The 16730-nt window shown below is 50.3% G+C and overlaps 8 protein-coding genes across 8 annotated transcripts; 4 read left to right on the forward strand and 4 right to left on the reverse strand.

Annotated features, from left to right (window-relative positions):
* The first annotated feature begins 156 nt into the window (after window positions 1–156).
* On the forward strand, window positions 157–1379 carry EURHEDRAFT_411251 (uncharacterized protein). The gene is made up of 2 exons (XM_040781560.1): window positions 157–245; window positions 303–1379. Exons 1-2 carry the CDS (start codon window positions 200–202, stop codon window positions 1259–1261), a joined length of 1005 nt encoding a protein of 334 aa, XP_040639787.1. The 5' UTR covers window positions 157–199; the 3' UTR covers window positions 1262–1379.
* Window positions 1380–1696: 317 nt separating this feature from the next.
* Window positions 1697–3403, reverse strand: EURHEDRAFT_453676 (uncharacterized protein; the record flags this gene model as incomplete). The annotated part of the gene is made up of 2 exons (XM_040784142.1): window positions 1697–2335; window positions 2405–3403. 2 exons carry the CDS (start codon window positions 3401–3403, stop codon window positions 1697–1699), a joined length of 1638 nt encoding a protein of 545 aa, XP_040639788.1.
* A 1003-nt stretch (window positions 3404–4406) lies between these two features.
* On the reverse strand, window positions 4407–5294 carry EURHEDRAFT_514526 (putative esterase/lipase; the record flags this gene model as incomplete). The annotated part of the gene is made up of 1 exon (XM_040786276.1): window positions 4407–5294. The coding sequence occupies one exon, from the start codon at window positions 5292–5294 to the stop codon at window positions 4407–4409; it is 888 nt and encodes a 295-aa protein (XP_040639789.1).
* A 957-nt stretch (window positions 5295–6251) lies between these two features.
* Window positions 6252–8051, forward strand: EURHEDRAFT_411254 (multidomain presynaptic cytomatrix related protein). Its single transcript, XM_040781561.1, has 7 exons — window positions 6252–6547; window positions 6602–6677; window positions 6740–6749; window positions 6805–6992; window positions 7048–7107; window positions 7154–7825; window positions 7887–8051. Exons 1-7 carry the CDS (start codon window positions 6458–6460, stop codon window positions 7997–7999), a joined length of 1209 nt encoding a protein of 402 aa, XP_040639790.1. The 5' UTR covers window positions 6252–6457; the 3' UTR covers window positions 8000–8051.
* Window positions 8052–8202: 151 nt separating this feature from the next.
* Window positions 8203–9843, forward strand: EURHEDRAFT_411256 (phosphopantothenate--cysteine ligase CAB2). Its single transcript, XM_040781562.1, has 2 exons — window positions 8203–8322; window positions 8426–9843. Exon 2 carries the CDS (start codon window positions 8576–8578, stop codon window positions 9755–9757), a length of 1182 nt encoding a protein of 393 aa, XP_040639791.1. The 5' UTR covers window positions 8203–8322; window positions 8426–8575; the 3' UTR covers window positions 9758–9843.
* Window positions 9844–10259: 416 nt separating this feature from the next.
* EURHEDRAFT_453453 (glycosyltransferase family 31 protein) lies at window positions 10260–11721 on the forward strand (the record flags this gene model as incomplete). Its single annotated transcript, XM_040784116.1, has 2 exons — window positions 10260–11336; window positions 11404–11721. 2 exons carry the CDS (start codon window positions 10260–10262, stop codon window positions 11719–11721), a joined length of 1395 nt encoding a protein of 464 aa, XP_040639792.1.
* A 401-nt stretch (window positions 11722–12122) lies between these two features.
* Window positions 12123–13392, reverse strand: EURHEDRAFT_514529 (polysaccharide deacetylase family protein; the record flags this gene model as incomplete). Its single annotated transcript, XM_040786277.1, has 3 exons — window positions 12123–12445; window positions 12492–12574; window positions 12626–13392. 3 exons carry the CDS (start codon window positions 13390–13392, stop codon window positions 12123–12125), a joined length of 1173 nt encoding a protein of 390 aa, XP_040639793.1.
* A 726-nt stretch (window positions 13393–14118) lies between these two features.
* Window positions 14119–16508, reverse strand: EURHEDRAFT_554301 (DEAD/DEAH box helicase; the record flags this gene model as incomplete). The annotated part of the gene is made up of 9 exons (XM_040787585.1): window positions 14119–14550; window positions 14610–14758; window positions 14809–15002; window positions 15063–15214; window positions 15267–15346; window positions 15402–15777; window positions 15818–15953; window positions 16011–16068; window positions 16129–16508. The coding sequence occupies 9 exons, from the start codon at window positions 16506–16508 to the stop codon at window positions 14195–14197; spliced, it is 1881 nt and encodes a 626-aa protein (XP_040639794.1). The 3' UTR covers window positions 14119–14194.
* Between the last annotated feature and the right edge of the window lie 222 nt (window positions 16509–16730).

A 16730-nucleotide genomic window follows, 5' to 3' on the forward strand; every position in this document is an offset into this window, starting at 1 on the left:
AACAAACAATTACATATAGCCGTTCTTGTAAGAATTGGACTCAGAATTGAATAGAATAAGCTTACTTCTGCATATCAACGCCTGTAAAGAAAATGCTCCAGCACATGCATCACGTCACGTGGTCCGAGCACTCCGTCTTCGTCCTCCGGATTTCTAGATACGTGACAACACACCACCATCACCCAAACAACCCTCAATAATGGAATCTGACCTAGATTCGGATATCTCCTCCATCCGCGCAGAAAGTAAGCACCATCCTATCACTCTTCACGCCTTTCTGGACGCGATACTAACGCGCGCAGTCCGCGCCCTCCAATCCCGTAAACGGTTCCTCTCCTCCAGCCTACTCTCCTCCGACGCTCTTCAGAAACACCTTCCCAACCCTAGCATCCCAATACCACCATCATCATTGGAATCGCAATCGCAATCGCAGCTTGCAGAAGCATCACCCCTAGTCCAATCCGCCAACACCCATTCCGAATCGAACCACCACCGCATCGCTTTCTCGACGACCGCGTTTCCGTTTACGGATCCTTCGCCTTATGGCTCGTCGGGAAGAGGGAAAGATAGTGAGAAGGAGCATGAAAAAAATCTACTAGGTGTGCGCATTGATGTCTGCGCGCGGAACGGCCGATTTGTGAGACCGTTTTATGTACTCCTAAAGCGTGTTACTGGACATGATGGCCAACGGCGGCTGCGCATACATCGACATACGATCCCCGCGTTCATCTCGATGCAGAAATTAGAGCGAATATACCTTCCCACGCCATCGCAGACAGCAGACCAGGAACAGGGCGAAGGCGCGGAAGAAGAGGAACTTAAACCCTGGAAGAAGAAGCGACCAACCAGAAAACCAGACCTTCACGCCTTCGTCCGAACACTCCGACGCGAACTAGTCTCGTGGCAGAAGAGACACGACGCCATTGGGTTATTGCGGGAGAAGCTCGGGGTGCGGAATCAGGATCCTGACTCTGAACAGGATGTCTTCTCCGACGTTAAAGACGGAGGGTGGTTACCAATTAATTCGATGGGTCTTGCGTCGCTATCACCTACAGCATTGGAAGCACGATATGTCCGGCTGGAATGGGAGGATGGGCGTGTGGGGCGGTTTAAATTGTCTAATACGGGGATGGTCGAGCGCGCGGTTGTGATTGGGGATCAGGGTAGGGATAAGATGCTCGAAGCAGCCATGACAGGCGGTGATGGGAGGGTGGAAAGCATGTTGGACCGGTTAGAGCAGTATACTACGTCGCAGTCATGACTGGGATAAATATGATGTATGAACTAATCCAGTGATTAACGCTATGCATATAACTCAAAAGACTGCTGATGCGTGTGTAATGCTGTCTGGATAATGACCAAAAGAGATAAGGGAAAAAAAAAAAAAAAAAAAAAAAAAAAAAGCAACATGTTGCTACAATTAGAAAATAGTATCAACCACCAGTGGCAAATAGAAAAGAAGTATACACGTATAGTCAAAAACACCACGCTAGACGTGAGAAACCAACCCGAACTGCGGATATCAAATGCAAACGGTGAGACAAGTATGCGACCCAAAAGGAAAATAGAAGAAACCAAGAAAGATATGCAAAATATATGCTGGGAAATGGGGGAAGAAAGAAAGGAAAAGGGTATCACTAGACATAAAAATCATCAAGATGACAGAAAGAGAAGGATGAAAAGGAGGGGGGAAGTATTAGAACATCGTTCCATCTCCCTTCTGGTGCATCTGCTCATCATCGCCGCTGCCAGCAACACAGCAGGCTGAATCTCGCGTCTCGTAGTGTGAATCATTAAACGTCAACGGTGGAAGAGGACCATAAGGCTGACCATGCTGTTGCTCCAATTTGCGGCGCAGGATCGCCTCCTCCAGATTCCAGCGATGCATGAGTTTGGTTTTTCTGGCGTCGAAGCCCTGCAAGACATTCGATTCCTCCTGTTGGTGCTGTTTCTGTAGCTCCGAGAAAGCCTCTGCGTGTTTGTCGATCATCGCGTCTAGCTCATTCTCGAAGCGTTCGATGGCTTCTTGTAGGCGGCGTTCCTGGCGCTCGCGGAGAACCTTGATTTTAGCCTCATGCAATTGGTCCATTGTTTCGTGGTCATGATATTCCTGCGCCAACTGGGCTTTTTGTTGGCTTGTGTATTTTCGTTGCAGAGTGGGCTTTACGGAACCGGAACCGGAACCGGGTGAGGATGGTGGGCTTCGGTTGTTAAAGTAGCCTTCCATGTGCTTTATGCGTGTGCGCGCATTTTGTTTAGCCCGATCGAATTCACGCTGCTGTTCTATTTCGACGGCGAGTTGTCGCTCTTCCATCTTGATAGCGTTGGCAGTGTTCTAAATTGTAGCATAAGAGTATTAGCACAATTGACACACTAAAAAGGGAAGTAGAGAAAAGAGGCTAACTTTTTCGCGCTTCTCTTCCTCCGTGCGCTTATTCTCCGACAACCGATCGGCAACCGAAGCCTGCTGATGACTTCGCAGCCAACTCATGAAGGCAGCTTGAAACGTGACATGCCGATTCCTCTCCAACCGATGCGCCTCGCGCATTCTCACCAGCTCCGCATTAACTAAGCTCCTCTGCAGCGACCCATGATCAAAAACCGGGATCTCAAGCTTCATAACCGAATCCTCCGCAATATCCGGTGCACTTGTAGGTTGCGACGACTGCAATTCACTAGGCTTCGACTCTACATACACCCTTTCCTCCCCTTGCTCTCCCTTGGTAACTGTAATCTGAGCCTCGGGCGGGAGAAACACAGCCGCGGAAGTCCGCCTTCTGCGGAACGGGAATTTGTCAATCGCGGATTTCAGACTCTCCCTGCGTTTCTGCTTCTTCTCCCCCGGCGTCAGGCTTATCATGGAATGTCGATTGCTATGCACAGGTTTTGCGGTGGCTCCATCACTACCGGCGGGTGCTAGCTTTCCATCACTCGAGCAGTATGATGTGGGGCGCGTGGACAGTGATGCGATCGAGCGTACGCTACCGGATTTGACTGGCCGGGAGGAGACGGTGAGTTCGGAGAGGGAGGAGGTGATCTGATCGAGGGGGATTTCGCGGTACGCATGCTGGTGCGCGTGTTGGTCCTGCGGTCGATTCTGTAGCTGTTGACCTTGTTGCTGACCTTGCTGTTGCTGATGTGCCGTCCCTGGCCTTTCGCATAATGAATTGCGACCGGTTGACGAGCCGGACGACAAGACTGGAGAGGAAGAGGATAAATCGACCAAGCCAGACGCGATCGATGCCGTGAGCGACGCCGTTACCTCGATCTCGGGAACTTTGAGGCCTAGCTGGTGCGCCTCATCGAGTAGTTTCTGGTTGCTGGATAGTTCAGATTCCTCGGACGGGTGTAACAGGACCTCTTTGCGGTATTGGTCCTCATCAACCGAATTGTGAGCGCTCATGGTTGTGCGACCGCAGACTAGTCGAGTATAGTGGTAAGGATGGTAGCAATGCTTGTAGTTGTAGATAGAGGTATGAGGCACATCGGAAGCCCGCGACCAACAAAGTCCGGCAAATGGAGGGGAGAAACAACAAAACAATTAATCAGGAAATCAAAGAGAAACTCGAACTAGACTGAAACAGAAAGAACAAAAGAAGAATGCTAGAAAAATAATGGAATAAAAAAAGAAAAAGGAGGAGGGGCAAAAGCTGGCTCGGGTCAGGGGACGTGCCGTGGTTATAGAGACAACTGGGCCACGGTACAGAGTAGTAATATTCGGATGGAGAAGGTCAGTAGAAGATTCGATGAGGAGAGAAAGAAGAGGGCGAGAGAAGATTAAAAGGTATGTACGGAGTACTCGCAGTATGTTGTACGTAGAAGTGAGGAAAAGGGGATGCAAGTAATAAGGACTGGGTCAGGTCATGGACTTGGACCGACTATGGAGTCTTATGGACGCTCTTCAGTCAGTGCTCAAATTCTGTAAGCAATTCAAATCGGGCCCGCTTGGAAATAATGCATTTTTATTTTTTTTATTTCTCCTTGACCCACGAGAGCATTCCTTTTTTTTTTTTTTTTTAAAAAAAAATTTTTTTGCCGGTTGACCGACTCACGGCCGTCCGCGAATAATCTGTCTTATACCCCATGTTGGTGCCAATTGCATACAGCATACGTCAAGTTACAGGTACATCTCGGAGATCCTAAAGAAGCCTTTATTGTGTACTACTCTTCCGTTGCTCTTAATTTCCCCTGGCATGTGGCACGGAGAGTAGGGCTAGGGCCCGTTGAGTTTCAGCTTTGAATGAATTGCCCGGCTGCAGGCACCGTGGCATTCAAAAATGTGGGTGTGATTCATCAACGTCAAAGGATGCCAAGGTTTTGTATCTATAAAGGCGTTTCACATCGTTATTTAGTCTATACAATCACAGTGCGGAGTACATAGCCATATTTTGATCTGAGCATTTTTACTACTCCCGAGACAACATTGCAACAGCCATAGCATATGCCTTTTCCTTAGCATCACCTTGAATGGTATCTTTGCGGGCACTCTTGTCCCAAGCGTGGTTGCAGCTTTGCATCCGTTGACAGACAACCTCGCGACCAGGCAATTCGCCGATACGGGTGGCCAACCTTTCGGCTTCGCCCGCGAGACTATCACCAGCTGCCGTCACCATCAACACGCAGTCTGGGAAGCGGTCCGGCTCGCTGTAATACGGGGAGATGCGGGGGTCCCTGGCATCCATGCCAAAGGGAATGTAGCATTTGTCGAACATGCGGGCCGTCGCTGGAGGAATAGGCTTTCCCGTGGGGTCTGGCGAAACCTTGGCAGCTGGATCAGTGTAAAGATCGAGCGGTGGATAAAAGGCAAGCACAGCATGAAAAGTGTCTCGGGGGTAAATGGTCGATGAGGCTGCTAGCGCTAAATTCGCTCCAGCACTAAAGCCCGAAATGTCTACGCGAGACAAGTCGAACTCGGTGGGTTGATTGAGTACCCAGTTGACCACATCCTCGACGTCATTCAGCGCTGCGGGGAATGGATGTTCAGGCGCTAAACGGTACTGCACGTCAAGCACCGTGTATTTGGTCTCTTGGCTAACCTGGCGACAAAAGGGACCGTCGCTCCCATGCATTGGGATAACGAAACCACTGCCGTGGAAATTGATCAAGACGGGTGACAATTTGGCTGCAGATGATGATCGGTAAACATGGGTCTTGATTGTCCTCTCAGTTTCTCTAGATGGAATACGGTACACCTCATCGGGAAGGACCACGGTACGCCTGCGAGAGCGAAACCGCACAATTGCTCGGATGAACACGGCAATGAGCTTGTAATAGAGATAGGAAAACCACGACATTATTGTTGATGTGTTGATCGTCACTAGGAGCCAAGCACTCAGCGGGACTGTCAACTTTGTAAAGGCGAAAGAAAAAAGTAAGCGAATTGACTATAACATCGGAGAGGCTTGAGCGGCCTAAGCACAGAGGGGTTGGTGGTGGACTCGTATTGGGATTGCAAGCCGTGTCTGTACGGAGCAGTGCAGAACAGTTGTGATACAGAGATTTCTCTCGTCGACAAAACGAAAACCTGTGTCGATACGTCCACGATAACATGTAGTAGACACGATCAATAGAGCAATCAAACTGGACGCGCACTCGCACTCGTATCGTCGAGGTATTTTCGGTGCTTGAAAAGGCACAATCCCCGGGAGAATGCCGATAATGTTCAATAATGTAGGGAGAAGTGGGTATAACGGCCCACCAAATTCTCGTGACAAGAAATTTACCAATCCCAGATGCGAACAAAATTAAAGTCAACTCGTGGCTCTCGCGTGGAGACTTGAAACAACCGCAGTAAGCGGCTTGGATCTCCAGCCGGTTGTTTCAGAAGGGGTTGAAAAAGGATGTTTCCCTGGAAAATCCTCAAGACTGTGTGCTATTGTCAGTCAACCTTGGGGCCCTTGCCATGTGGATGTGGGCTTTTATTTCGGAAGAACATCACTGATCATCGCCTGAGGACCCTCTTTCCCGATGTGGCTTTGTTAGGCGGTTCAGCACTCTGCATCGCCTTTCAGATCCTAGCATTTTCCAGAGAAGAAGGCATAGAACCGACAGAATGACCGCGAAGTACAGAGTAGACGCATTGTGTGAAGGAGAGCAAACATGGGAGTGATATATCACGTGTATGTCGTGGCAATAACAGCACAGACAAGTAAACAAACCAAATATCACCCAGCCACGGGATTACTCTTTAATGCAACGCACATGCTTCATCATCGGCCAAGCACATCACCCAACAACATCATCCAACAACACCACCACCAGTCAATCAGCATCGCCATCTCCTACATTATTGTACAATATCCTGAAACAGACCAAGCAATTAAGATTCGATCCTTCAGGGGTCTACGGCCCATTTTGCCATCCATTCAACTTTGTCCAACATCGCTGCCTGTCAATTATTATCAACACGGGCCGCTCTTAATTACATCTTACGCTGCGTTGGGAAAGAGACTAGGAAATGGCTCTCCCAGCTGAACCAGGGAATTCCAAATTCACCGTCTTCCTCCGCCTGCCGTTCCCCAGGGGAGACTTTGTGGATCCTCCACCTGCAAGTGCCTCTAACCCGACTGGGTAGAGAAAGAATACATGCTGACAGGCTTAGGTTGAATGGGATGCAGCAAAAGACCAGGCTCTTTGGGATGTCTTATCTCGGCTTTCCAAGGGAGATGACACAGACTGTATGGAGTATTAGCTTTGACGCTTCTTAAACTGCCGAGAGCTTATGCTGACTTTATTCCAGGGAAAACACTGTACGGGTACCATGAATTTGGATACTTCAGCGCACTAACAACTGATCTTCTCTAGTGCCAATAATTTTGGCGTGACTCTGCAGTTCCTTCTGCAGCAAGCTGCGTGGCTCTATGACCGGCAGTTGACTCAGTTTCGCGCGCAAATGCGTAAAGTGGGCACGGTCCAGTCGGCTTCTCCATCGCCAATGCTTGGCTCGACTTCAGGGAGTTTTGCGTTGGGTGGTCAAGCTAAAGGCGCCCAAGGTATGAATTGTTGTACATCAATGTGTATCGTGATTGTCACAGCTAACTGCCAAAGGATCTCGTCCCGCTCCAAGTCGTCTCACAACGCAACAGAAAGACGCACAGCCCCAAAGGAGTAAGTAATTATTTATAATCTCTAGAACGCACTCTTACAAAAACAGTCGTTCCCCGGCGCACCAGTTCCAATGCTACAGTCAACCAAATTAGACAACGAGACCAATCCCGCAATGTCACTCCTACGGCAGAGATGAAAGACCCCAAACCAGAAGGCTTCGGTCGCCGACCTTCTGCAAATATTCGAGAGCAACCACCACCTGCAGCGGCTCGCAGATCCCCTACTTTGGAAGAAGAGGGCCTTTCGACGAGCTCATCCGAGTCAGAGTCTGATGAAGAGGAGCTAGACAACCGGCGAAATCCCAGATTCAAGCGCTTCGGAAAGTTGTCTATGCATCGGCCAGGTCTACGGGACGATGAAGAAGATGACGATGATGACTCGCCAGCTTTCCTCCCTTACTCGCGGGATGTTGAGCATAGGCCTTGGGAGCGCAGTGGGCAGGACCTCAACGCAACCTTGCGTCTCAATACCGAAAGCCCAGATGTCCACCGAAGACGTTCAACGGAACACCCACAGACTCCTCGAAACCCCATGACAACAGAATCTTCAATGAGCTCTGCGAGCTCCGGGGTCCCCGTGAGCCACCCGTCGGGTGGCAACAGTCGGCATGCTAGTCAAGTCGCAAGTCCACGACGAGGCGAACTAGCCAGCCCGCGGCGGCCGAGAGAAGCCAGTGATGGCACGCCTAGTATGGGAAGCAGCTTCAGTGACATTGATGGTAGGGCGGTTTTGGTTTCACCTTCCATGCAATAATAGTATCACCTACTAATATTCCTTAGATTCATATGTTACAGAGTCAGTGCTTGCAGAGGCACAACTCAGCAATATTCAGGGCGGAATGGCGAGTCGGATGAGCACCATCGGCCAAGCTTTTCGAAGTCGCTATCTGTAAGACGTATAATGATATATAAGCTTGATATAAGATCTAGACTGTCAATTCATACCATTTTACTCTTTATGCATGAATACTTATGCGGAGAATCACGTGGTACCCCGCGACAGTGACGTCAACGCATCTATTCCGAAAGCGGTGAGACAAAGAAACCGAGCCCCTCGGCATAAGCGGAGCTGAGGCTAGTGAGCCGGTCAGCGTGCATTATCCTTATCCTCAGTCTTATTTTTTTCTACTAAGCATTCTTATCTATCCTATTCTCATTCTTACTGCGTACATTGAAGACCGATTGTCAATTGGATTGTATTTGTCATATGAGAGGTGTACGTATTGTTGAGTGGTCCACCGGAGACAGGTGTTGAGGCCAATGGAGCACCGAGTACTCTGTACTATTGCCAAACCACTGCTAATGACACCGTTCAACAGGAACCACCGCATACTCTGTCCAGAATCCTCGCTGGGGTTATCGCGGTGATATAAAGACACGCAATTGACCGAGGTCGAATGGAACTGACTCACTAATCGCATCTCCGCATCTACATCTACACCAATATCAATCCCTCCCTTGCTATCGCAATGACAACCCCAGAGGAAGCCGAATCGACCTACTTCAACAACTACCCACCCCCCAAAGCTCTCCCGAAACATGAGTCCCTAGCTCGCGCATTTATCAACGACCACGCCGAGGAGAACCGACGAGTAGTCCTAGTGACATCCGGAGGCACAACAGTTCCTCTAGAGAACCAAACGGTCCGCTTCATCGACAATTTCTCCGCAGGAACAAGAGGAGCTACGTCGGCAGAGTATTTTCTGCAGGAAGGGTATGCGGTGATTTTCCTGCACCGGCAGTTCAGTCTACTGCCGTATTCGCGGCACTATAGCCACTCGACGAATTGTTTCTTGGATTTCATGGACGAGGGAGTTCCGTCGGGGGGCGATAGCAATTCGACGAGCCCGGACCACGGGCCGATCGTGGTGCGCAGCGAGTACCAGAATCAGATGCGGGATGTGCTACGGAAGTACCGCTATGCGAAGGAGAACAATCGGTTGTTGCTGCTGCCGTTTACGACGGTCGCGGAGTATCTGTTTGAGTTGCGGTCGCTGGCGAAGTTGATGCATCCCCTTAAGTCCAAGGCGCTGTTTTATCTAGCGGCGGCGGTTAGTGACTTTTTTATTCCCAGCGACCGGATGGCGGAGCACAAGATTCAATCGTCGGAGGTATCGTCCGCAGAACAAAGACAGAACTCCGCTGAGAATAATGAACAGCAACAACAAGAGGGGCAAAGTAAGAAATTGGTGATTGACCTGGACCCTGTCCCGAAATTCCTGCACCGCCTCGTGGACGGCTGGGCACCGGAGGGAAGCATGATCGTCTCCTTCAAACTGGAAACCGACCCGGACCTGCTAGTACATAAAGCGCAGACGGCTCTGCAACGATATTCGCACCATCTGGTTATCGGGAACCTGCTCAGCACGCGCAAGTGGGAAGTTGTATTTGTGACGCCAGACGCGCCGTACGAGCGCTGGATCCGGGTTCCCAAGTCGCGACGGAGTAAGAGTATCTCGGGGTCAGAGGCACAGGTTGGATTGGCGGAGGCTAAGAAAAGGAATCAGGCGCTTAGCGGTGCTCAGGAGGGGCAGGCCGGAAGCGGTAATGAGGGTACTGCACCGGGCGATACAGAAGGTGAGGGAGGGATTGAGATTGAGCGACTGATCATTCCGGAGCTGGTCAAGTTGCATTCGCGGATGGTCAAGTAGGCTGTACATGCATACAACTGTAGTGTTATCGGAGAATGACCTCCACAGGAACAGACCACTCCACACTTTTCATTTCAGGGGAGACATCACTATTTGAATATTTGCAGGGTACTACTACCAACTGTAATAAAGCATTGTATAGATCTCCAGGGGCTCATTTCCCACTGTAAAAAGACTGCGCCGCCGAATGCGAAACCAACAACGCGTCATAATATGTGCGATCGTCTTCATCTTCGTCGCGCTTCCTCTTTTCGGCGGTGATCTGTATGAAGGCGAATTCCACGTTCTCCTTTCTCGTTCTCTCTGGCTGTGACTGTGACTGTCACTACTCTGTATGTCATTCTCTCTTACTCATGCGCTCCTTTTCTCTACTTTGTACCTCTATTCTGACTACATTTCTTCCAGGAAGCACCGGAGGGGTCCTCTGCGCGGACACATGAATAACGACTAACCACCACACCACACCAACCACACCCCATCCATTGAGAGAACCAGAACCAAAATGATAACCCCCCGCCTTTATCGCCGCCGAATTACTTGGGTGGCATCCCTAGTCGCCCTCTTCCTCCTCTACCATTTCTTCTCTCTCCGCTCCGACCTCGACGCCCCCGCTGTAGCCGCCAGAACCAAGACCTCGCAGAACGCCGACACAAGTCCAAATGCAAACGCCAATTCCAACACCAACCAGAATGCCAAAGCAAATGCAAATAATGGCGAAACGGGGCAGGACGGCCCCATCTGCCCACCCCTCCCCGGCATGGAAGACGTCCTCGTCATCCTCAAAACAGGCGTCACAGAAGCATTAGACAAAGTCCCCGTGCACTTCCAAACAACCCTCCGCTGCGTCCCCAACTACGTTATCTTCTCCGACCATGATGAGGAAATCGCCGGCGTTCGTGTCCATGATGCTTTGCGCAACATGCCCGATGAAGACCTCAAGCAGTCCATCCCGGACTTCAACATCTACAACCGCATCCGCTCGATGGGGCGGGCTGGACTAGCACAGGATGACTTTTCAGACGTTGCGAATTCCGCGCTGGGAAAACCGGATAACCCGGGGTGGAAGTTGGATAAGTGGAAGTTCCTGCCGATGACGATGGGGACATATAAGTATAAGAGTGATGCGAAGTGGTATGTGTTTATGGAGGCGGATACGTATTTCGTCTGGGGTAGCCTGCTGGCGTGGTTGGGAAATTTCAACCCCGAGGATCCGTTGTATATCGGTACCGAGACGCAGATTGCAGATGTCGTCTTCGCGCATGGAGGATCTGGTTTTATCGTTTCCAACCCGGCCATGAAGCGCGTTGTTGATGAGTATTCGGTCAAATCGAACGAGATCCACGCCTACACGGCCGGCCACTGGGCTGGTGATTGCGTTCTGGGCAAGATATTGCTGGACGTCGGTGTTCCGTTGCATTTCTCCTGGCCTATGTTGCAGAACACGGCTGTCGCGGAGCTAGACGAGTTCTCGCCTGACTTTTACCGTCGTCCGTGGTGTTATCCTGCCGTTGCCTTCCATCACTTGTCTGCGCTGGATATACAGAGTCTTTGGGAATTCGAACAGAAGCGCTACAAAGAGGTGCCCTTCCCTTCCCTCCATACCCCCCCCCCCCCCCCAAGTCAATCACCAACTAACAAACAAATAGTCCCGCAAAACCCTCCTCCTCCACGGCGACGTCTTCAAAGAACGCATCTACCCGGAACTCGCCCCCGACCGCTCTTACTGGGACAATCTTTCCACCGAAGAACACTCCGTCGCCGTCGACACCTACGAAGACTGCCAGGCGCTATGCGCGACGGCCCCGCAATGCCTGCAGTTTACTTTCCGCGCTGGAAGATGCTACACTAACAAGACGCCGAAGCTGGGACGTTCGAGTGCAGATTCTAGTTCAGGGTGGATTATGAAGAGGGTGGATGGGATGTTGGCTTCGGCACCCAAGTGTCGGAAGCCGGATTTCGGTTGATTACTTTCTTTTTGGATTATTCTATTATATCGCCTTTTTCTTTGCAAAAAATGTCTTTTCTTCTAGACTATATCTTCTTTTTGTTTTTTATATTTTTTTCTAAGATGATTTGGGCTGGGTTGGCGTTGATGAGGAATGCTTATTGACTGTATTGCATAGTGGGCAGGTGATACGTGCATTGAATTGATTTGTTTTAAAAAGCAAACTCCATTACTGACAACTGCAGATTGCATATTGATTCGAGTCGGAAAAGACAGTCCAATATGTATATTCTAATAACCCACCCAACCGTCACGCCATATGAATATCCAAGCAAGCACCAACAACGCCAATATCAACCATACTAAGCGAACGAACGCATAAAGAATAGACATAAGAAAAGCTATCCATCTAACAGGCGATCACGTAAGTGGAGGTGCATGCGGGTCCTCAAGACATTGATCAATCCGCATAATGTTCATACCAGCACTCTTGATCGTATGGATGAACTGTCTGAAATACGAAACCGTGCTCGGACTGAGATAGTGCATCACGGCCAGATTTCCGCCTTTCATTACATCGCGTGTGAAGGCTTCGATCTGTCGTTCTGGAGTATCACTGTTGGCCCAGAGCCAGTCTTCGACGTCGACACTCCAGTTCACAATATACGGGTCGTGTATTCGAGCTGCGAGTATCTGGCGTGTTCTGGCTCCAATCGTTCCGTATGGGGGTCGGAAGTATCGGGCTGTGAGTGTTAATACTGTCCACGTAGATGGAAAGAGACTTCATACACTGGATTCCTAGGTAGTCCTTGAAGGCATCAATGCTCTCCAGGATCTCATCTTCAATATCCTCTTCGTCTAATGTCTCCATTCTGGGACATGTGTTAGAACAGCGAAGCCCTAGTCCAACTGAAACAACGTACTTTTGATGCGTATAGGAATGAAGCGCAATCTGATGCCCTCGCCGCAACATCTCCTTATAGACTTCAGTGAAATTGGTTTCTCTATCTCTCAGGCCTTGCCCGACAACGAAGAACGTCACGAGCACCTTCTCCTCCTCAAGGATATTCATAACCTCCTGCGCAAACTGTGGCTGTCCATCATCAATTCCAAATGCAAACGAATTGGGCCTCGAGCATTTGAGAATCATCTGACCATTGGCCAGTTTGAGCGGCACTGATGCCCCAGTTGGCAAGTGGCGCACAATCTCAATCCGATGCAGCGTGACACTCTCCTCGGTATAGAACCCATTGAAAGAAACTGACACAACCTTCGACAAATCAACTGCAAAGTGCGACATGGGCACATAGATGTTATTCTTCCCGCTCAAGTACCGCCTCGCCTCGATTGTATCCCACGTAGCCGGGTACGGGTTCCTGCCCGGTCGACACTCAGCATTATTCTGGTTCAGCGAGATACTAAACTTGTTGGATCCCGAGAACACAACATGTAGATACCGCTCCCGAAACGGCATAAAGTTCGTACAGTGCAAAGCGGAAACCTGCGTGTGGAAGTTCTGGTCCGGATCCTTTGGGTAGAAACGCGCGTAGTGTCCACCACGATTTCTATCGACATCGTAGTGCACGTCAAGATTTTCGCCAGCGCCGTGCCAGAAGCCAAGGTCGTTACGGTCACTGTACTGGAACGTGTCGATGATGAAGGGGTCTCTGTATCTCAGCTGGACCTCCATGAGGTTCATGCCATACTGGACAGACGGGGTCATGGCGTCTATCGGTGGGGGTTTATCGGCGTCCGTGACATTGACATTGAACATAGCGGCATTACTCGCGGCTGCGCTTGTGAAGGGGAGGAAACCGGTAAAGAGGAGGATAATGAGCACCATGTTGGGTATGGCGAGGGAATCGAGGAAACGGCTGATTCGTCTCGCGGTGGGGGACCTCTGTCCGAGGCAGACGACTTCAATAGACTGTTTCAGTCGGAATAGTCGTGATGGCTCACTGGGCTCCATCTTCGGTCGTGTGGAGGTGTGGTGGAAGGAGGGAGTCGAAGTTGGAGTTGGGGAGATGCCCTTTTGCTGGAGTACGAATCAGGAAGGCGCGTTCTTTACTACGGGAAGCTACACCCTAACACCACAGGTGACTGTACCGAAGTGGAAAGAACAAAAGTAAACATAGATTATCAGTATTTTAGATTTTCAAATATGTGATCGTCCCAAAAAGACCCCAGCTAGCCGTCCATCCCATATAGCCTAGGGCCTCAGAACTCGGATACCCTACGCATAGTCCAGACAACAACACATAATTCCCTCATGATCATCGGCTAGCAAATAAAGCATTTCGTTCACGACTGACCGCTTGATTCCCAAGATGTCACCAAAGTCCTCGAGGCTTAATTAGGAGACAGCCTGCTAGTGTTCTTCCTCTCGGGACCGTGTTCTAAATCTTTTAGGAGAAGAATAATCAACACCCTATTGGGCACTATTACCAGACATCACAACATAAGAACATTCCCTTCGTGAAAAAGTTAGTCCACTAGTCCCAGCTGGCGCCACCAGCGTTAGCCTCGCCAGTGACTTCCGGAGCTCCTCCCCAGGCGTCGCTGTCATCAGCGGCTCCCCAGTTCGTGCTAGGGGGTTCATTGCTGTCGTCCATTTGGATACCTCCCCAGGCTCCATCGTTCGCGTTGTCCTCACCATTCTCAGCTTCGTCGTCTGTGTCGTCATCGAAGGTCACAGCTTCCTCCGTGGGCTTGTGCATCTCCAGGAAGTCGGGAATGCGCTGCTTACTCTCCATAAGGATCTTGACGAGGTCAGGGCCAAGCTCCGCATCTTTTTCCTCGTTATAAAATGATGTTGCAAGGCCCTCGTTTCCGATACGAGCGGTACGTCCTGTTCTTTGTCAGTGGTCTGGCTTTATCATGGGTTTAGGGCTAGGCTAAGTGTCTTACCAATACGGTGGACGTATTCGGTGACTCCTCCATTCAGGGCACGAGGAAGATCAAAGTTTATCACATGCATCACGTTCTTGATATCCAGGCCGCGAGCAGAAACGCCAGTGGCAACGAGAATAGGGCATCTGGCTGTGCGGAAGGCACGCCTTTCTATGTGTTAGAAGAGCCTCTTGTTGTCAGAAACGACTTCACTTACAGCGCATCTTCACGCTCGCGCTGGGTGCGATCTGAGTGGATGGAGGTACTCGGAAGTCCCATGTTGAACAGATAGTCATCCAAGAAGTCCGCCTGGGTCTTGGTGTTGACGAAGATCAAAGTGCGCGAGGGCGGCATTGACAGAAGAAGATCATAGAGGCATTTCTTCTTCAAATTGTCTTCGGCGTAGATGATCTGAGAGAAGGCGCTCTCTTAGTACTTGTTTCAATGGAGGCCTCTGGTTGGGCAACTTACATTCTGGTCCACGTTGATGTGAGCGCTACCAGGACGTCCAATACGAACTCGAACGTGGTCCTCAGTGAGGAACTTGCGTGCCAGCTGACGGCAAGACTTGTTGAATGTCGCGGAGAACATCATGTAACGATGGTCCGCATCCTCGTTGGTATCTATTTGGATTAGCCGCGGAGACAGAGTGAAGTCATCGTGGACAGTTCATACCTCCGCCAGACATAATACGGTTGAAATCCTCCTCCCAGTCGGACTGAAGGAGCTCGTCCGCTTCGTCGATAATAGTGTATCTACCCAGAGTTAGTATGGCTACAAGAAAAGAAGGGAATAATTCGCAGGTCTTACTTGACGCGGCTAAGTGAGAGAACGTGCGGCTGCTCCATGAAGTCCAGCAACCTTCCCGGAGTAGCGATGAGGATATCACAACCCTTCTGAAGCTCTTCTCGCTGATCACGAGTGGGAGCACCACCGTAAACGACACATGGACGCAGCATAGAGCGATAACACAGACGACGGGCTTCATCGAAGATCTGTGTGGACAACTCGCGAGTAGGGGCCACAATGAGCACTAACGGTTCCGCACGAACAGAGTCCGTGGAAGGATTGAATTCGGCAGCCAGGTTTGGACGAGGTGCAGCAAGCTTTTTTGCCTTACCCATCAACTGAGAGAGCACGGGGATAAGAAAAGCTGCGGTTTTACCCGATCCTGTGCTCTTTTCAGCTTTCGACCTTTGTAGGCCATCGAGTTGTGGTGTACTTACCCGTATGAGCGATGGCAATAAGGTCGTGCCCGGTGAGCACGGCGGGGATGGAGTAGGCTTGAATCGGAGTTGGAACGTCGTACCGACACAGTCTGATGTTCTCACGCATAATCGGGTGAAGTCCAGCTTCGTCAAACTTGGTATTGTCAGCAAGGTGGACAACGGCGTTCAATTCTTGACGACTTTAACTTACGTCTCTCACAGGGTTGGGACGCTCTCTACTTTCGGCAACAACCTCGATGTTCTGCAAGCTTAAGGAGCGATCAGAGTTTGCTTACTTAGGGCATTTGAAGAAAGGATTTGGTACTCACTTGTTGATTTTCAAACCAGTACGGTTAATGAATTCGCTACGGAAAAGCATCTCCTCGAGCTCAGGGATCTCAGGTCCGACGTCACCATACTCATCCCTCCACTCGTATTTGGCAGCATTCCCCGCCCACTTAGGAAGGTCCGCTGCGGCTGGCGGCTCACCCCCAATCTCGGACTGCTCAGCAACAGGGGCGGCAGGGCCAGCGGCAGGACCCACGGGAGCCACGTACTTGCTATAGTCGTACGTTTCTGGGGGGGCCCATCCTTTAGATCGAGCTAGAGAGGCAGCCTCGATGTTTATCTGCCTGTGGCCGTTTGTTTGTCCGCTGGCCTCGACCTCTTGGACCACATTGTTCATGTCCGACACGTCGAAGCTGTCCATTTTGGAAACAGTCAGGGTCGAAGAAGAAATGGGTTGAATTAGAACTAGAAAAAAGCACTAGTTAGGCGCATTTGTTTTGGTTGGAAAGAGAGAAAAGCGAAAGCTAAAGAGGTGCGTTGTGCCCACGAGAGTAGACCACTTACCTATCGAGATATCTCGTGAAGAGTCGTTGCGAGGCGAAGAAGATCTTGCTAGTAGATGACAGGAAAGGGGATAGAGATG

Source organism: Aspergillus ruber, assembly GCF_000600275.1.
Source record: "Aspergillus ruber CBS 135680 unplaced genomic scaffold scaffold00009, whole genome shotgun sequence".
Lineage (NCBI taxonomy): Eukaryota > Fungi > Ascomycota > Eurotiomycetes > Eurotiales > Aspergillaceae > Aspergillus > Aspergillus ruber.